At 39.0% G+C, this 13,597-nt stretch overlaps 1 protein-coding gene across 1 annotated transcript in view; it reads right to left on the bottom strand.

Moving 5' to 3' along the window:
• The window catches only part of LOC140194609 (gamma-aminobutyric acid receptor subunit alpha-2-like), a 209,132-nt gene that overhangs the window by 122,439 nt on the left and 73,096 nt on the right, over nucleotides 1-13,597 (bottom strand). The window contains exon 3 of the mRNA XM_072251847.1: nucleotides 2,476-2,591. Coding sequence (XP_072107948.1) covers nucleotides 2,476-2,591 — 116 coding nt within the window. The remainder of the gene's footprint in view (nucleotides 1-2,475; nucleotides 2,592-13,597) is intronic.

Raw genomic sequence — 13,597 nt, 5'->3', positions numbered from 1 at the left:
TTTCTGCGCTGAACTGAAGCTGTGGCCTGCAACTAGCAGGTTCCTCGACTGGCTGCAGTAATGAACTGGCTTTGTGGCTGTGGACTCACTTCCATGAACTTTAGTTCAGTGTTATTTGTTTACTATTTTATTGCTTGTACATTGTTTCTCACATTAGGTGTTTGATGGGTTTTTTTTTAAATGGGTTCTATTTGGTTTCTTTTTTTTTTTGCATGGTTCCTGTAAGAAGCCGAATCTCAAGGTTGTATATATTATACATTGATAATAAATGTGCTTTGAACTTACAAACCTGTCTCTCCTATTCCACATCTCCATGCTCCACTCCCTCACAAATCTTTCAAATTTTACCTTTTCATCTCTCCAACTTCACTCCTCTGCTAAGACCATTAAAAGCAAACTATATGACCAAGATTTTGTTCATCTTTCTAGTTGCCTTCGTATTCAGCACATCTGAAATACACTGAGTTTAAAAATGGCACATTGTTATTTCTGATGTTTTTCCTTCTTTCTGCATTGATGGTGTAATTTTATATGAATTGCTCCACTTCAGGTATCATGAATTTTGATGAGGTTTGTCAGCTTAAAAAGTAAATCTGCACTTACCAATACAGGTTTCCCCCGTCATCGGAAGGTAGAGAGTTCCTATGAAACAGTTCGTAAGCCAACACGTCGTAAAGCGAAGAAGCAATTACCATTCATTTATATGGGAAAATATTGTGAGCATTCGCAGACCCAAAAATAACCTACCAAATCATGCCAAATAACACATAAACCTAAAATAACAGTAACATATAGCAAAAGCAGGAATGATATGATAAATACACAGCCTATATGAAGTAGAAATACTTTTCCACAATCATTACTGAACTGTTCTCCGTAGCGAAAATCTCACGCAAGCGCCATTCGCAGAAAATCTCACGCAAGCACTGTTGGCAAGAACACTCTCTCCAGTAACCTTTAAGCTATGAAGCTGCCAAATCATACTAAATAACACATAAAAATACACAGCCAATATAAAGTAGAAATAATGTATGTACAGTGTAGTTTCACTTACGGGAATCGGGAAGATAGCTTGCCAAGCACACTGATGATGGTGTGTTAGGCTGAGTCGGAGTTTGGGTGCTGCAGTGACCCCCACCCTCCAGGCCGCTGACCGATATATTGCCGCAAAGCATGCAGGAATGCAGCGGTAGCCGGGAGGCACACAGCACATCTTTAAGAAAAAAGCGGAAATAAATATGCTAATTAATTAGGTGCCACCCGACACATAATTGTCGGCCCAGATCAGTGCCGATTGTCGATTGCGTCGTCTCTGATCTGGGCCGACAATTACGTGTCAGTGGCACCTAATTAATTAGCATGTTTATTTCGGCTTTTTTCTTAAAGATGTGCTGTGTGCCTCCCAGCTACCGTTGCATTCTCCGCGAATTGGTATCTGTCCGTGGCCTGGGGGTTGGGATGGTGGGGCACTGGGGTGTCATCTCCTCATCGTCTGTTTCCATTAGAGCAGGCAGCTCATCTTCTTCTATCTCTGCCCACCTCGATGTCGAAGGTAGAGGTTCGTCATCTGCTGTGGCTGATGTGGAAGGCTTGCTTGACTGCTGAGCCTTGCGCATTTTTCTATCACACAGTTCTTTGTAAGGACTCAAACCATCCTGCAAATATCTCCTAAACCGACATACCCTTTCAAAATTAAAGTCATGCTTTATCATTACTCATTCGGTTTCGATTGTTATCCTTTTTTCTTCCAATTGCATCAGCTCTTCATCTATCAGTTCTTGGTCATGGGATGCCAAAACCTCTTCAACATCATCTTCGTCAGCTTCCACAAGCCAAACTCACATTGTCCTTACTTCGTTCACCACAATCAAAACGCTTAATTATGTCTAGTTTTACGCTAAGTGTAACACCCTAATGAGCTCTTTCAGACTTTTTCGATACCTTAGAACTCATCTTGCAAACGGCTGCTCACAGGCATGTGTTAAAGCAATGCCAGCGAGAATCCAGGGGACTGCGGCTGATCGGGGCGCGCAGCGCGCTGTCTTTTATCGCGCGCTGATTTTTTCGCGTGCTGGTTTTTTTTCATAACAGTGAAAACACCTCCTGAAAGCAAAAACAGGGTACTAATCTAGGTCTTTCGTAACAGTGAGGTTTTGTAAAGCGAATGTTCGAAAAGCGGGGGACACCTGTACTTGTTCTCACACCAGACTAATGAAATCAAACAATGTGATTTCCAGGCAATCGAGTGATAAATGCACTGTTCTGAACCACTGACTAATCTTTTGAGGATTGTGAATAAAGTAATCCATTGCAAATCATGTGCTCTATACTGATTAACTATTTCACTGTAACAGCACATCAGTGATAACTAAGTCTTTAAACTTCTTTTTCAGGAAAATAAAAATATTTTGCTCAGAATAAACAGTTTTCTAAATAGAATAAAACCACATTTCAAAATATTTTGCTTTTACTAACCTCCTAATCCTGGTCTTAGTCGGTTGTCGTAGCCATCCAGTAATCGGTCAAGAATTCTGGTAAAGACAGTGATTTTGTCCCTTGCTTCGTCTTCTACTGAGCTAGGCTGCCCTGTTCTGAATTTAAAATTGTACATATTAAAATGCATAATATGGCTAGTAATTCCTGCAATCAAATCATTTGCATATTAAGTATTCAAAATATTCTGACAATTCTTCAGATCATTGTCATGAAATTGTGAAGATACGCTTGTGGAAATGTTTCTGAATTTTATACAAACATTACCCAGACGACTCTTCTTCCCCTTGATGGTTTCTCTTAACCACACCAGCATTACAGTCAATTGGATCAATGCATATAAAGTTACTGTTTCACAACATTGCGATAATTGATTAAAGGATGGCAAGTGGTGCAATCAATTTCAGAGGCATTAATCCAATATGCTGTCAGAAAGCGCTGAAAATATTAGCAACTATATTGTGATGTTAAGAGCAAAAGCTACACTGAATTAAAATAATTGGAAACACAATAGTTTCAATGTGATTGCTCTGGAAATGAGGGATTCATTTTGAAACATCCATCTTAAATGATATGTAGAGGGAAATCTATATACAAGTCCCATGAAAGAATTTAAATATTGGAACCAATTCAAGGCACTTGGGGATTTAAATTCCCTAGCTTGCTATTAGCATATGAAGTGGAAAATAATGTTCCAGCGATACTATTTGTACATAGAAGTCCTATAAACAGTGCTTATTTTACATAAAGCTTGAGTATAAACTTACTACAACAAAAAGCTACAAAAGTTTCAGCTAATGTCTTATAATCGCAATAAAGTTACGAAACTTCATGTGCACTCCAGGTGGTCTTTTTACGATAACTGAATTTATTAACAGGGTAAATAATATATTAAAACATAAAACAAATCTTAACAACCTCTACGTGAACAGAAAAATGGTTTTCCTTTATACAGAACTTATAATTACCTCGGGACACATAAAGTGATTTATACTCCAAGTACTCTCCAAGTATTATAACAGCAATGGTTTTTGTACAGAGCCAAAGACTATTTATTTTAAAATAAACTGTTCTTGAGAAACAGAAGGGAGATTATCAAAAGGATTCCCTTCTTTTCTCTTAAAAGGAGTGCCATGGAGATTTTTTACACCTTCCTGAAACAAAGGGTGAAACTTTAAAATATGGTGGCACAATTCACTGTGCATTAGATTGCGTTAAATACATAACATTGCTGGTTTTCACCAGTACACCAAGTAAACTAATCAGGCAACTAACTGATCACCAACTAAATCACTCAGGAAGATTTAAATATTGAACTTGGGGTGGAAAACAGAAACAGCAATAGCTGAACTACAATGAAGTCTACTCTACATTGCAATGTACAAATTGTAACAGGTAAAACATTAATTGCATGAAGCAGATGCTGTTCCTTCTGTATCTTAATTACCATCCGCTAGCCTACTTCATCAAGACAATGACAATTTTCACATTAGAAAGCAGGCAGATTTCCCCTTGGCAAAAATGGTAAAAATACTGTGCAATTGCTTTAGGTACGTTCAACAAAATGTACATTCTCTCATCAAATAGGCTAGGAACTTTATTCTCTGCTGTGCTTTGAATTCCACATCCTCATGGGGTCCATACAACACATCAATAAGGAACACTGCACTGAAACATACTTGCCAACTCATGGGGATCCTTCACTTACAACCACCACCTGCAGATCATTTTGCTAATCACAGCAAAGTGGATAAAACTGCAATAAAATATCCTTTTAAATTCTGGTAGAACACTCTAGAACCTATTACAAGCAGAACATGACTTATTCAAAAACTGTTCAAATTCTTGTCATAAAGTGTTCTTTTTTTCAGGAGAAACGAGATGGCTCACCATTCATCTAAAAAGACAAGGCAAGAGAAACCCCAGCGGTACAACTGCCTGAGCTGATTTGATTGAAAGACTGAGAATTGTCTGCTACTTGGAAGGTAGAAAATTGGGAGCATTCCCTCTCAGATGAGATCACAGAGATGCACTTCTTGTTTTGAAAAACAGATAGTCCCTGGAGTCTGGAAGAGCAGTGTATTTAATAGTTGGCTCTCTAGGAGTTGACAAATATTATGTTTTACAATATGATGTAATTTTTGCTCATATAAATTAATATATAATACACCCAATGGGGACTGCATTTTACCTTTGCACCTTAAAGAATGAGCACTAGAATATTTTCAACAAGCAGCAGCAAATTTAAAGAATTCCTGTTCTGCATTATAAAGGAGTGTTGATTCTCATAGTGTAAATTATAAGGAAGGTTGAAAGGGTAATGCATTAACAAATCAAAGGATGTAGAGAACGGTCTCTTCTCTTAGATTGTATACTGAAAGGAGATAAACCACGATATTGAGTAGCTTTGTGTTTGAATGTCTCTAATTTATATTTCTCCACCCTAGTCATGGTTCATTCTTTATAATTTTCTCCAGTATCGATCCCCACTATCAACATCAAAATAGTAATTAGATTTGTAATTAGATTAGATTATGAAGACACGTAGTCCTCTTTCACTGTCATTTAGTAATGCATGCATTAAGAAATGATACAATATTTCCTCCAGTGTGATATCACAAAACACAGGACAGACCAAGACTGAAAAAACTGACAAAACCACATAATTATAACATATAGTTACAACAGTGCAACAATACCATAACTTGATGAAGAAGTTTATGAGCACAGTAAAAAGTTCAGAGTCTCTCAAATGTCCCACATCTCACGCAGACAGGAGAAGGAAGAAAAACTCTCTGTGCCATGCCAACCACAGTCTGACTCTGAGTCATCGGAAAACATCGAGCCTCTGATCATCTCTCCGACACCGAGTACTGAGCGCCATCTCTGTCCGAACGATTCGACCTCGATCTCAGTCGCCAACAGCAAGCAAAGCTGGGGATTTTGAGGCCTTCCCTCCGGAAGATTCCCGACCACGCAGTAACAACAGCAGCGAACTGGCGTTTTAGAAATGTCTCCAGATGTTCCTCTGTGTTTTCACGTCCATCTCCATCAAATCAGAATTGTCCACGGCCCCTATTTAACTGATACGATATCATTTTTCACCGGAGGGCTGCACATGCGCGGTGCGCTGCTCTCTCTCCTCCCGCCGAATTACTAATGATAGTATCCCTATCATTACTAGGATATAACTTATTGATTTAAAGTTTCTAACTAATGAAAGTATAAGTTGCGTGAAAAACGGGTCTGACCTTTGCAAAGCACAGAGAAATTGTGTTTCCCAGATTTCATCTTCCTGCAACAGTCATTACAGTAATTGTACACACTAGAAGATCCTTTTTAGACATCACTGATGACCTAGCAGTGTGTCATAGCTTCAACAAAAATTAACAAACACCTTACTGGAAGGGGTTTGTAGTTTCATTGCTGGCCTTGTGTAAATAAGCATTGGCTTAATGGGCACAGGATGAAGAGCCATAGACAAAGTTCCTCAAATTATTTGTCAGGAAATGCAGAGGAGGCTTCACCTAAATGTACATCAGTGAACACGATTCAGTGCTGAGCAACTGCTGTAATAAACTGCAAAATAACAAGCCATTAGGGGACACAAAACAACATAGATTGGATACTTAACATGACTAGGCATTAAGGCAACTGAAAACTAGAAACACTGGCTCAATGAATGAACGAACAAGGATTGTGGATAAAAGCTGGGTTTAAATGGCCTGCAGGTGATGAGATAGTGATGAGATAGAAATGAATGGCAGGTGACTCCTGTTAGCTAGGACAGACTGAGAGAAGCCTGCCTCTGTAAACCTGATAAGACGCTTTTCCCTCTCCTGGTACCTGATGGCCAGAACAATCTGGATCTCAAGTTCTCAATATTTGTTTGTTTACTTATTTACTTTTATATTTGCTGTTTATTGTCTTTTTCATTGAGTTTGGTGTGGTCCTTCATTAATTTTGTTATAATTATTGGATTTATTCACTATACCCACAAGAAAATGAATCTCAGAGTTGTATATGGTGACTTTGATAATAAATTTACTTTGAACTTTTGAACCTTGAATAAGTACTGTAGCAGTTTGAGGGAGTGTGGTCGGGGCCATTCAACACCAGCACACTTTCTCTGGATCCACGGTTATGCCTTGGGGGTGAAAGGATGTGACTGGGGTATGAAACTGGCATTTCCCTAACAGGCAGTAATAGTTGGCTTTCAAGGAGACTGTGAAGGACTGAATAGATGTGACAGATGTAGTCTTGAGGGTATCTTGGAGAAAATAAGAATTTCATCGAGGTAGATCAATATGTACTTGTGTAGCAAGTCTCACAGGAAGTCTTGGATGAAGGGTTGGAAAACGGCTGTATTGGTGGAAACTCCAAAAGGCATCACCAGGTATTCGTAGTGGCCAGTGGGTGTTATGAATGCTATCTTCCGCTCATCTTGACAGGTGAAGATCAGATTGTCCTAACTCGGTTGATCCCACTCAGTGAAGATCTGAGTCCCATGAAATGTCTGAGTGTACTATCTATCAAGGCATGAGGGTAGCGGTTCTTAATGGTGATTTTGCTAAGTCCACAGCAGTCAACGTAGGGACGGAAACCACCATCTTTCTTTTTGACAAAGAATCCTGCACTAGCTGGGAACTGGAAAGGACAATAGAAACCATGCTGTGGTGCTTTGATGAGGTGATCATTCATGGTTTGGGGCTCAGGAGGTGAGAGGGAGAATAGACAGCGAGGGGTGGTGTCTGGGAGGAGGTTGATCGCGCAGACATGTGGTCTATGAGGCAGTAGTTTGCCCGCAAGGCAATGGTTAAGTTGTGGTATTCCTGCAGGGGTTTGGTGATGTTGAGTGTTTCCTCTGTCTCCATAGATTTATGGGGTAAAGACAACTGATGTTGCTGGCAGGTGGGTTGACAACTCAGCAATGATCCAGATGACCAGGTGAACTGAAGGTTGTGAGTGGAGACCCAGAAGTAACCCAAGATGAGAGGAGTGTAGGGTGAGTCAATAAGGAGGAATTGGATGGACTCGCGGTGCTCTTCAATGCCCATGTACGTCTGCACACTCTGACCATCCCAGACCCCAAGATATGTCCATCAATGGCCGTGATACAGAAGGGGAGATAGGCTTGAGTGGGAGTCCAAGCTGCACATAGTCTGATTCAGAAAGTTGCCTGTTGCACCGGAATCCACGAGAGCCTCATGTGCTGTACAGCTGTCAGGAAGTGGAGGACTGAGAGAGTAAGTGGGGCTACAGTACTGCAACAAGGAGCCGGGAGAGCTGACCAGATAGAAGGCCCTTGTCTCTAACTTTTGGTGCTGTTTTCATAGACACAGTGATGATTTGATGTGTGGGTGATGGACGGTAAACAAACAAATTGTTTTTCCACTGATGCTCATGGTCCCGGGAGGCGGGGAGTGGTTAAGGGAACTCTTCTGAATTTTATGGGTTCTGGAGCATTGCTGATGAGGGTTCTATAGGCTGAAATGGTTCTGGTAATGGAACTGAGTTTCTAGCTGATGATCTCACGGGTAATTCCATAAGATGCTTGTCAACACAGAGGGTCAAAGGGATGAAGCTTTCAAGGTCAGAGGGCATCTTCCGGGTAGACAGCGCATCTTTCAAGCAATCCAAGGGGCCGTGAGCGGCATGGGCCAGCAATGCTTCTCCATTGCGAAGGCTCTGAATTCCATGGTGAAATCAAGCACTGAGCGTCAGCCTTGACACAGACAAAAAAAAAAGACAGCGTATAGAAAATAAGGTTCATCACCAATTTCTGCTAGGTTAAACCCTTCTGCTGATTGGACATTTGCATACTAAACAGGAATATTTCCTCATTTTGCCAAAAAATCATTTAAATATATTTTGCCAACTATCAAGCAAGTGTGGTGTTTTCAATGTGCTTTTAACTAAAGACCTTGTTTCTTGCATCCATCTTTCTCTTCCTTTTGATCAGCCATTTTGTTTTATCATTTACCTTGAGCTGCTAAATCCTAATTATTTCCATTGTGATTAAAGTTCCAAGTGCTCCTGCCACGTTTTGTCACCCTGCAACCTCATCTTTCAATCTCTTTGAATTATGGAGGACAGCGTGTGTATAAATGTCCCTCTCCAGCAGACTTCATCATGATCAGCATGACTCCAGCATTCCTACTTTTTTTAAAAAATGTTTCTTAATTGTACATATGATTTTTTTTGTGTGTTCTATCGCTGAGCAGTAGTGAACCATCTGATTTGCCTATCAGGGTTCTCTTTGGGAACTAGTTGACTTGATCAGCATTTCTGATCTGGAATTTAATAAAAATGATTCACGATCGCATTTAATAAAAAAAAACAGTAATGCTAGAAAGACTCAGCAGGCCTGGCCAGTACCTATGGTGGTGGTAATGGGGGAGAGAAAGAACATTTAAACTCAAACCACTTTTTTATTACTAGCAAAGGTTTTCAGTCTGAAACATTAACTGTTTTTTACTTACAGCTACTGTCTGACCTGCTGAATGTTTCTAGAATTGCTTGTTTTAATTTCATGTTTCCAATACCTTAGTATCTCTCTTTTCTCCTTTCTTCTATTCCCATTGTGAATATGGCACAGCAAGAATTCTATCCTGATCACTCAGAGCTGGGGCTATTTGGGTAGGTGGGGGGGGGGGTGCGCAGATGGAGTCTTTGTCTGCAATAAAATGACAGCTACCTCAGTAAATATATTAAAGACAAGGTTGGATAGATTTCTGCGCAGTAGGGAAATTAAGGGTTATGGGGAAAAGGCACGTAGATGGAGATGAGTCCTTGGCCAGATCAGCCATGATCTTACAGAATGGCAGAGTAAGCTCGACGGGCCAGATGGCCTACTCCTATTTCTTACGTTCGTACAGAAGCAGGAAGAGATGACTTTAAATAACTTATGCTGCTCAGATTAACTACTGAGAAGAAATTCATCTTGTGTGCAGTGTTTCAGAATAAGAACTCATGCAAACACGGATGAACACCAATATTTTACCAGTATCCAATTCTTTTGAAGTAGGAAGTCACTAATTTTGAAATATTATTTTGCTGGTCTGCCAAATTTCTAAAATGCATCCTCAGCATCTTATGAGTGGTTAATTGATGTCTATTCCAATTTTAAATCTACAGAAAAATTGAGGTTTAACTGGAATTTCCTGAGGCATTTAAAGCTCAAAACAAATAATTTTTAATGAGATGACAATAAAATTCATAACAGCTTAATGAACTGTCAATTAAGATGAACCCACCAACAAAGTATTCAGCGTATTATCAATGTGTGATTAGTAGCAAACTGTCAAGATTACGTTTTGTAGGCATCTTTAATATATTTATATTATACTTAGAGATTTTTAGAGATACCACATGATAATAGGCCATTCTGGGCCAATGATACCACACTGCCCAATTACACCCATGTGACCAATTAGCCTACTAACATTTTTGGAATATGGGAGGAAACCAGAGCCATCGGATGCAACCCACACAGTCACGGGGAGAATGTACAAACTCTGTACATACAGTGGCGAATTGAGCCCAGGCTGTTCCTGTTGTAACTGTGTTACAGTAATGCTGCGCTACTGTTCCACCCCAAAAAGAAATTGGTTGTCTTGTTCTTCAGTTGTAAAACCATTGAAAGTCAGACAGTAGGGAAAAAAACCAGCTAGGAAAGCTTCCAAATCAGTGGTAATATAATCAAACAGTTGAAGTGCCTTACCACAGAACAGGAAATGTTCAAGGGCCACTACTAAACCATACAGCATCTGACTCACCAAGTAAAATTTGACAGGCTCCATTCCAACCATGATGTGGGCTGGGCTCCCATGCTCCGTTCCCACTCACTAGGATGCCATTTCCTTCACTGTCATTCAAATCTCCAAGTGTCTTATCCCCACACTGCCTTTCAAATGAACAGGGTCTCATTTCTCATGTTTACAATAAATTCATCTGATTCATTGGGAAATTTTATATAATCCCATGCAATATCTAATTCAAAATGCTCCAGGGTATTGATAACAGTGACATTTAACTGTCTGAAAAAGGATTTGCTAATCTAGCATTCCCCAAGAATGCCAGATTATCAGAGCTTTACCATAGTTATATTCAGTTTACTCCAAGTAGCATCATCAGCACCTTGGACTATTTTGCCACTGTGAATACATCCAGTTGAAGTATGTTGTAAGGAAAGTAATTTTCCTTCACAAACAAGATACCCATGGGTATATTTACATTATCTGTTTTCTCCATAGTTTATGGGATTTCAACAAAGTGGGAACTTTTCTATGTACTGATAAATTCAATACTCTTCTCCATCATAACAACTTTCCTATGAAAAATAATAGGATTAAATGGACATACAAAAAGGAACACAAAAGGAGATCTTTCAATCAGTGTTGGTATAATTCCACTACATTATGAAAGTAAAGGATTTGGGGGCAAATTTTGGACAAAGATTGAGTTAACTAGTGGGAGGCCAAATATGTGTTACTTACTGGGGTTAAGCTAATTGCATAAGAGTCAAAGTTACAGTTAGTTAAAAGATTTCTGTTAAACTGCAAAAACAATACACTGCGCTTTCAAAAAGTTACAGCTGTTATTATATAAGTCTGGTATTGTAGTTCTAACACCGTTTGCTGTACTTGTTCATTGGTTTCAATACACCTTTTAACAGAGTTCCAAGTTTTGCTATTCCACGTCTTACTTTACTTCAACCCAAAAGAATTCTAGATGAAGCACAAGTAAAAGGTATCAGTAACATTTAGCCACATTAATGATCACATTGTCTCTTTAAAGTAAGTTTTCTACAACAAATAATGATAGGCAAAATATTATCATAATGGGGTCCATCTTTCTTTCCAAAACACTGTATAACACTGACAACAAAATGACAATTTATTACATTCTATTTTCAGGTTGCTGCTGCCCCATTTCCACTGTAGGAATGCTAAAAATAGAATGCTGTACTTTGAAATCATTCACGACAGAGAATTTATGTTTCTTAGCAAGTACCTAAAGAGGATAACAAAGAGCAAATAATTACAAATGTTCTTGCAAGAACTCGAGTTTTGACAGCACTATTGTAAGGTATTGAATTTCTTTTGATCTGTAATAATTTTACAGTATAGTTAAAGACTTTAAAAGCCTGCAAGAGACCAGTATTTATGATGATTCATTTATTGAACTTCTGCAGCAATTTTACAACATCAAATAGTAAGGTTCTAATATCCTGCATGCTATCTAACTTCCATAGCACTTCAGAAACTATGGTTTTGTTCAGTAAAAATAAGTCCAACAAGTAAATTCAAACAAGTAAGAGATCAACCTTCGGCCAAACTGGCATCTGAACTTACTAACAAGAGAAAATCTGCAGATGTTGGAAATCAAAGTAATACACACAAAATGCTGAAGGAACTCAGCAGGCCAGGCAGCATCTCTGGAAAAGAGTGAACAATTGAGGTTTCAGGTTAAACCCCTCCATGAGTCCTGATGAAGGGTCTCGGCCTGAAACAACAACTTTACTCTTTTCCATAAATGCTGCCTGACCTGCTGAGTTCCTCCAGCATTTTGTGTGTATTAATCTGAACCTACTAATCAGATCACCAACTACAGAGTGAGCACAGTAGCTTTCTCCACAATTTTGTCTGTATTAAACTATTTCCTGGGAGGGTATAGGTATATTCTGTCTGATGGGTACAAAGTCAAACTTCAAAATAGCGTTTTGTACTAATTGTACATTCAGTAGATTGATCAGATGGTTCCACAACCTGTAATGGATTTAAAATTGTTTAATATAAGTAACTCAATCTCAAAAGGTACCAAATAACCAAGGCCAGAAGAATAGTGTGTTTGCAACACACACAGAATGCTGGAGGAACTCAGCAGGCCAGACAGTATCCATGGAAAAGAGTAGATTGCCAACATTTCAGGCCGAGACCCTTTATCAGTACTGGCGAAACAAGATGAGAAGTCTTCTTATTCTGACTTCTCATCTTTTTTCATCAGTCCTGATGAAAAGTCTTGGCCCAAAATGTCAACTGTTCACTCTTTTCCATAGATGCTGTCTGCCCTGCTGAGTTCCTCCAGCTTTAAGTGTGTATTACTTTGACTTCCAGCACCTCCAGATTTTCTCTTGTTTATTAATAATGTGTTTGACCTTCTTTGAAGGAGATCAGCACACTAAGGCTTCAGATCAATCATAACAAACACATTTACGGAAATAACAATTAAATCTGTGCAGGGACCAAATTTGATATAATCTTTTCCATTGTATGGTCAGTAATTTATGTGCTTTCCTAAGCTATGCTTGCTTATCTTCACACTAGCTATTGTACCAAGAAACACATTTCCTCAATTCTTAGAGCTGCTTTATAGCAACTACTCCAGAAAAAATTCCATCAAGTATTGAAACTGCCAGGAAGAAAATTTTAAGATGATTAGATGAGAATTACATTTAGTTGTTCTGCTATGAAAAGTGATCAGAAATAGAAAATATTATGTAACAACTTAGAACAAGATCTGTTCATCAAGAGATCTGCATGGTCAGGAAAAGACAATCAAAAATGCACACTATCAGCCAATTAAAAGTGTTCCTTCCTGCCACAAACAAAAATCATAACTGCCCTTCAGGCTGCCTCCAACCTAGGAATTAGAAAACCAGAGGATGTGGATGAGGTTCTAAATGTGTACTTTGCATCAGTACTTACCAAGGAGAAAGACATGGAGAATACAGCATCTTGAAATAAAAAATGGAGCAATGTTGGGTCCTTTAAAGAAAATCAAGGGGAATAAGATCTTAGTGCCAGATGGATGTATACCAGGTTATTGAGGGGTAAGAGATGTGATTGCTGGGACCTTGACCAATATCTTCACGGCTTCTCTAACCATATGCAAACTCCCAAAGGTCAGGCAGGTAGCTAATGTTGTTGAATGACGCAAAAAGGGAAATAGGAATAAATCATGGAAACTATAGATCTGTAAGTCTCACATCAGTGGTACAGATGTTATTGGAGAGAATTCTCAGGGTTAGGATTTATGAGCAATCAGAAAACCGTGACCGAATTAGTGACAGCCAGGATGTAGAGCAATTATGTCTTACTAA

Source organism: Mobula birostris, chromosome 3, assembly GCF_030028105.1.
Source record: "Mobula birostris isolate sMobBir1 chromosome 3, sMobBir1.hap1, whole genome shotgun sequence".
NCBI classification, from domain to species: Eukaryota; Metazoa; Chordata; class Chondrichthyes; order Myliobatiformes; family Myliobatidae; genus Mobula; species Mobula birostris.
This window is presented reverse-complemented; position numbering and strand designations above follow the sequence as displayed.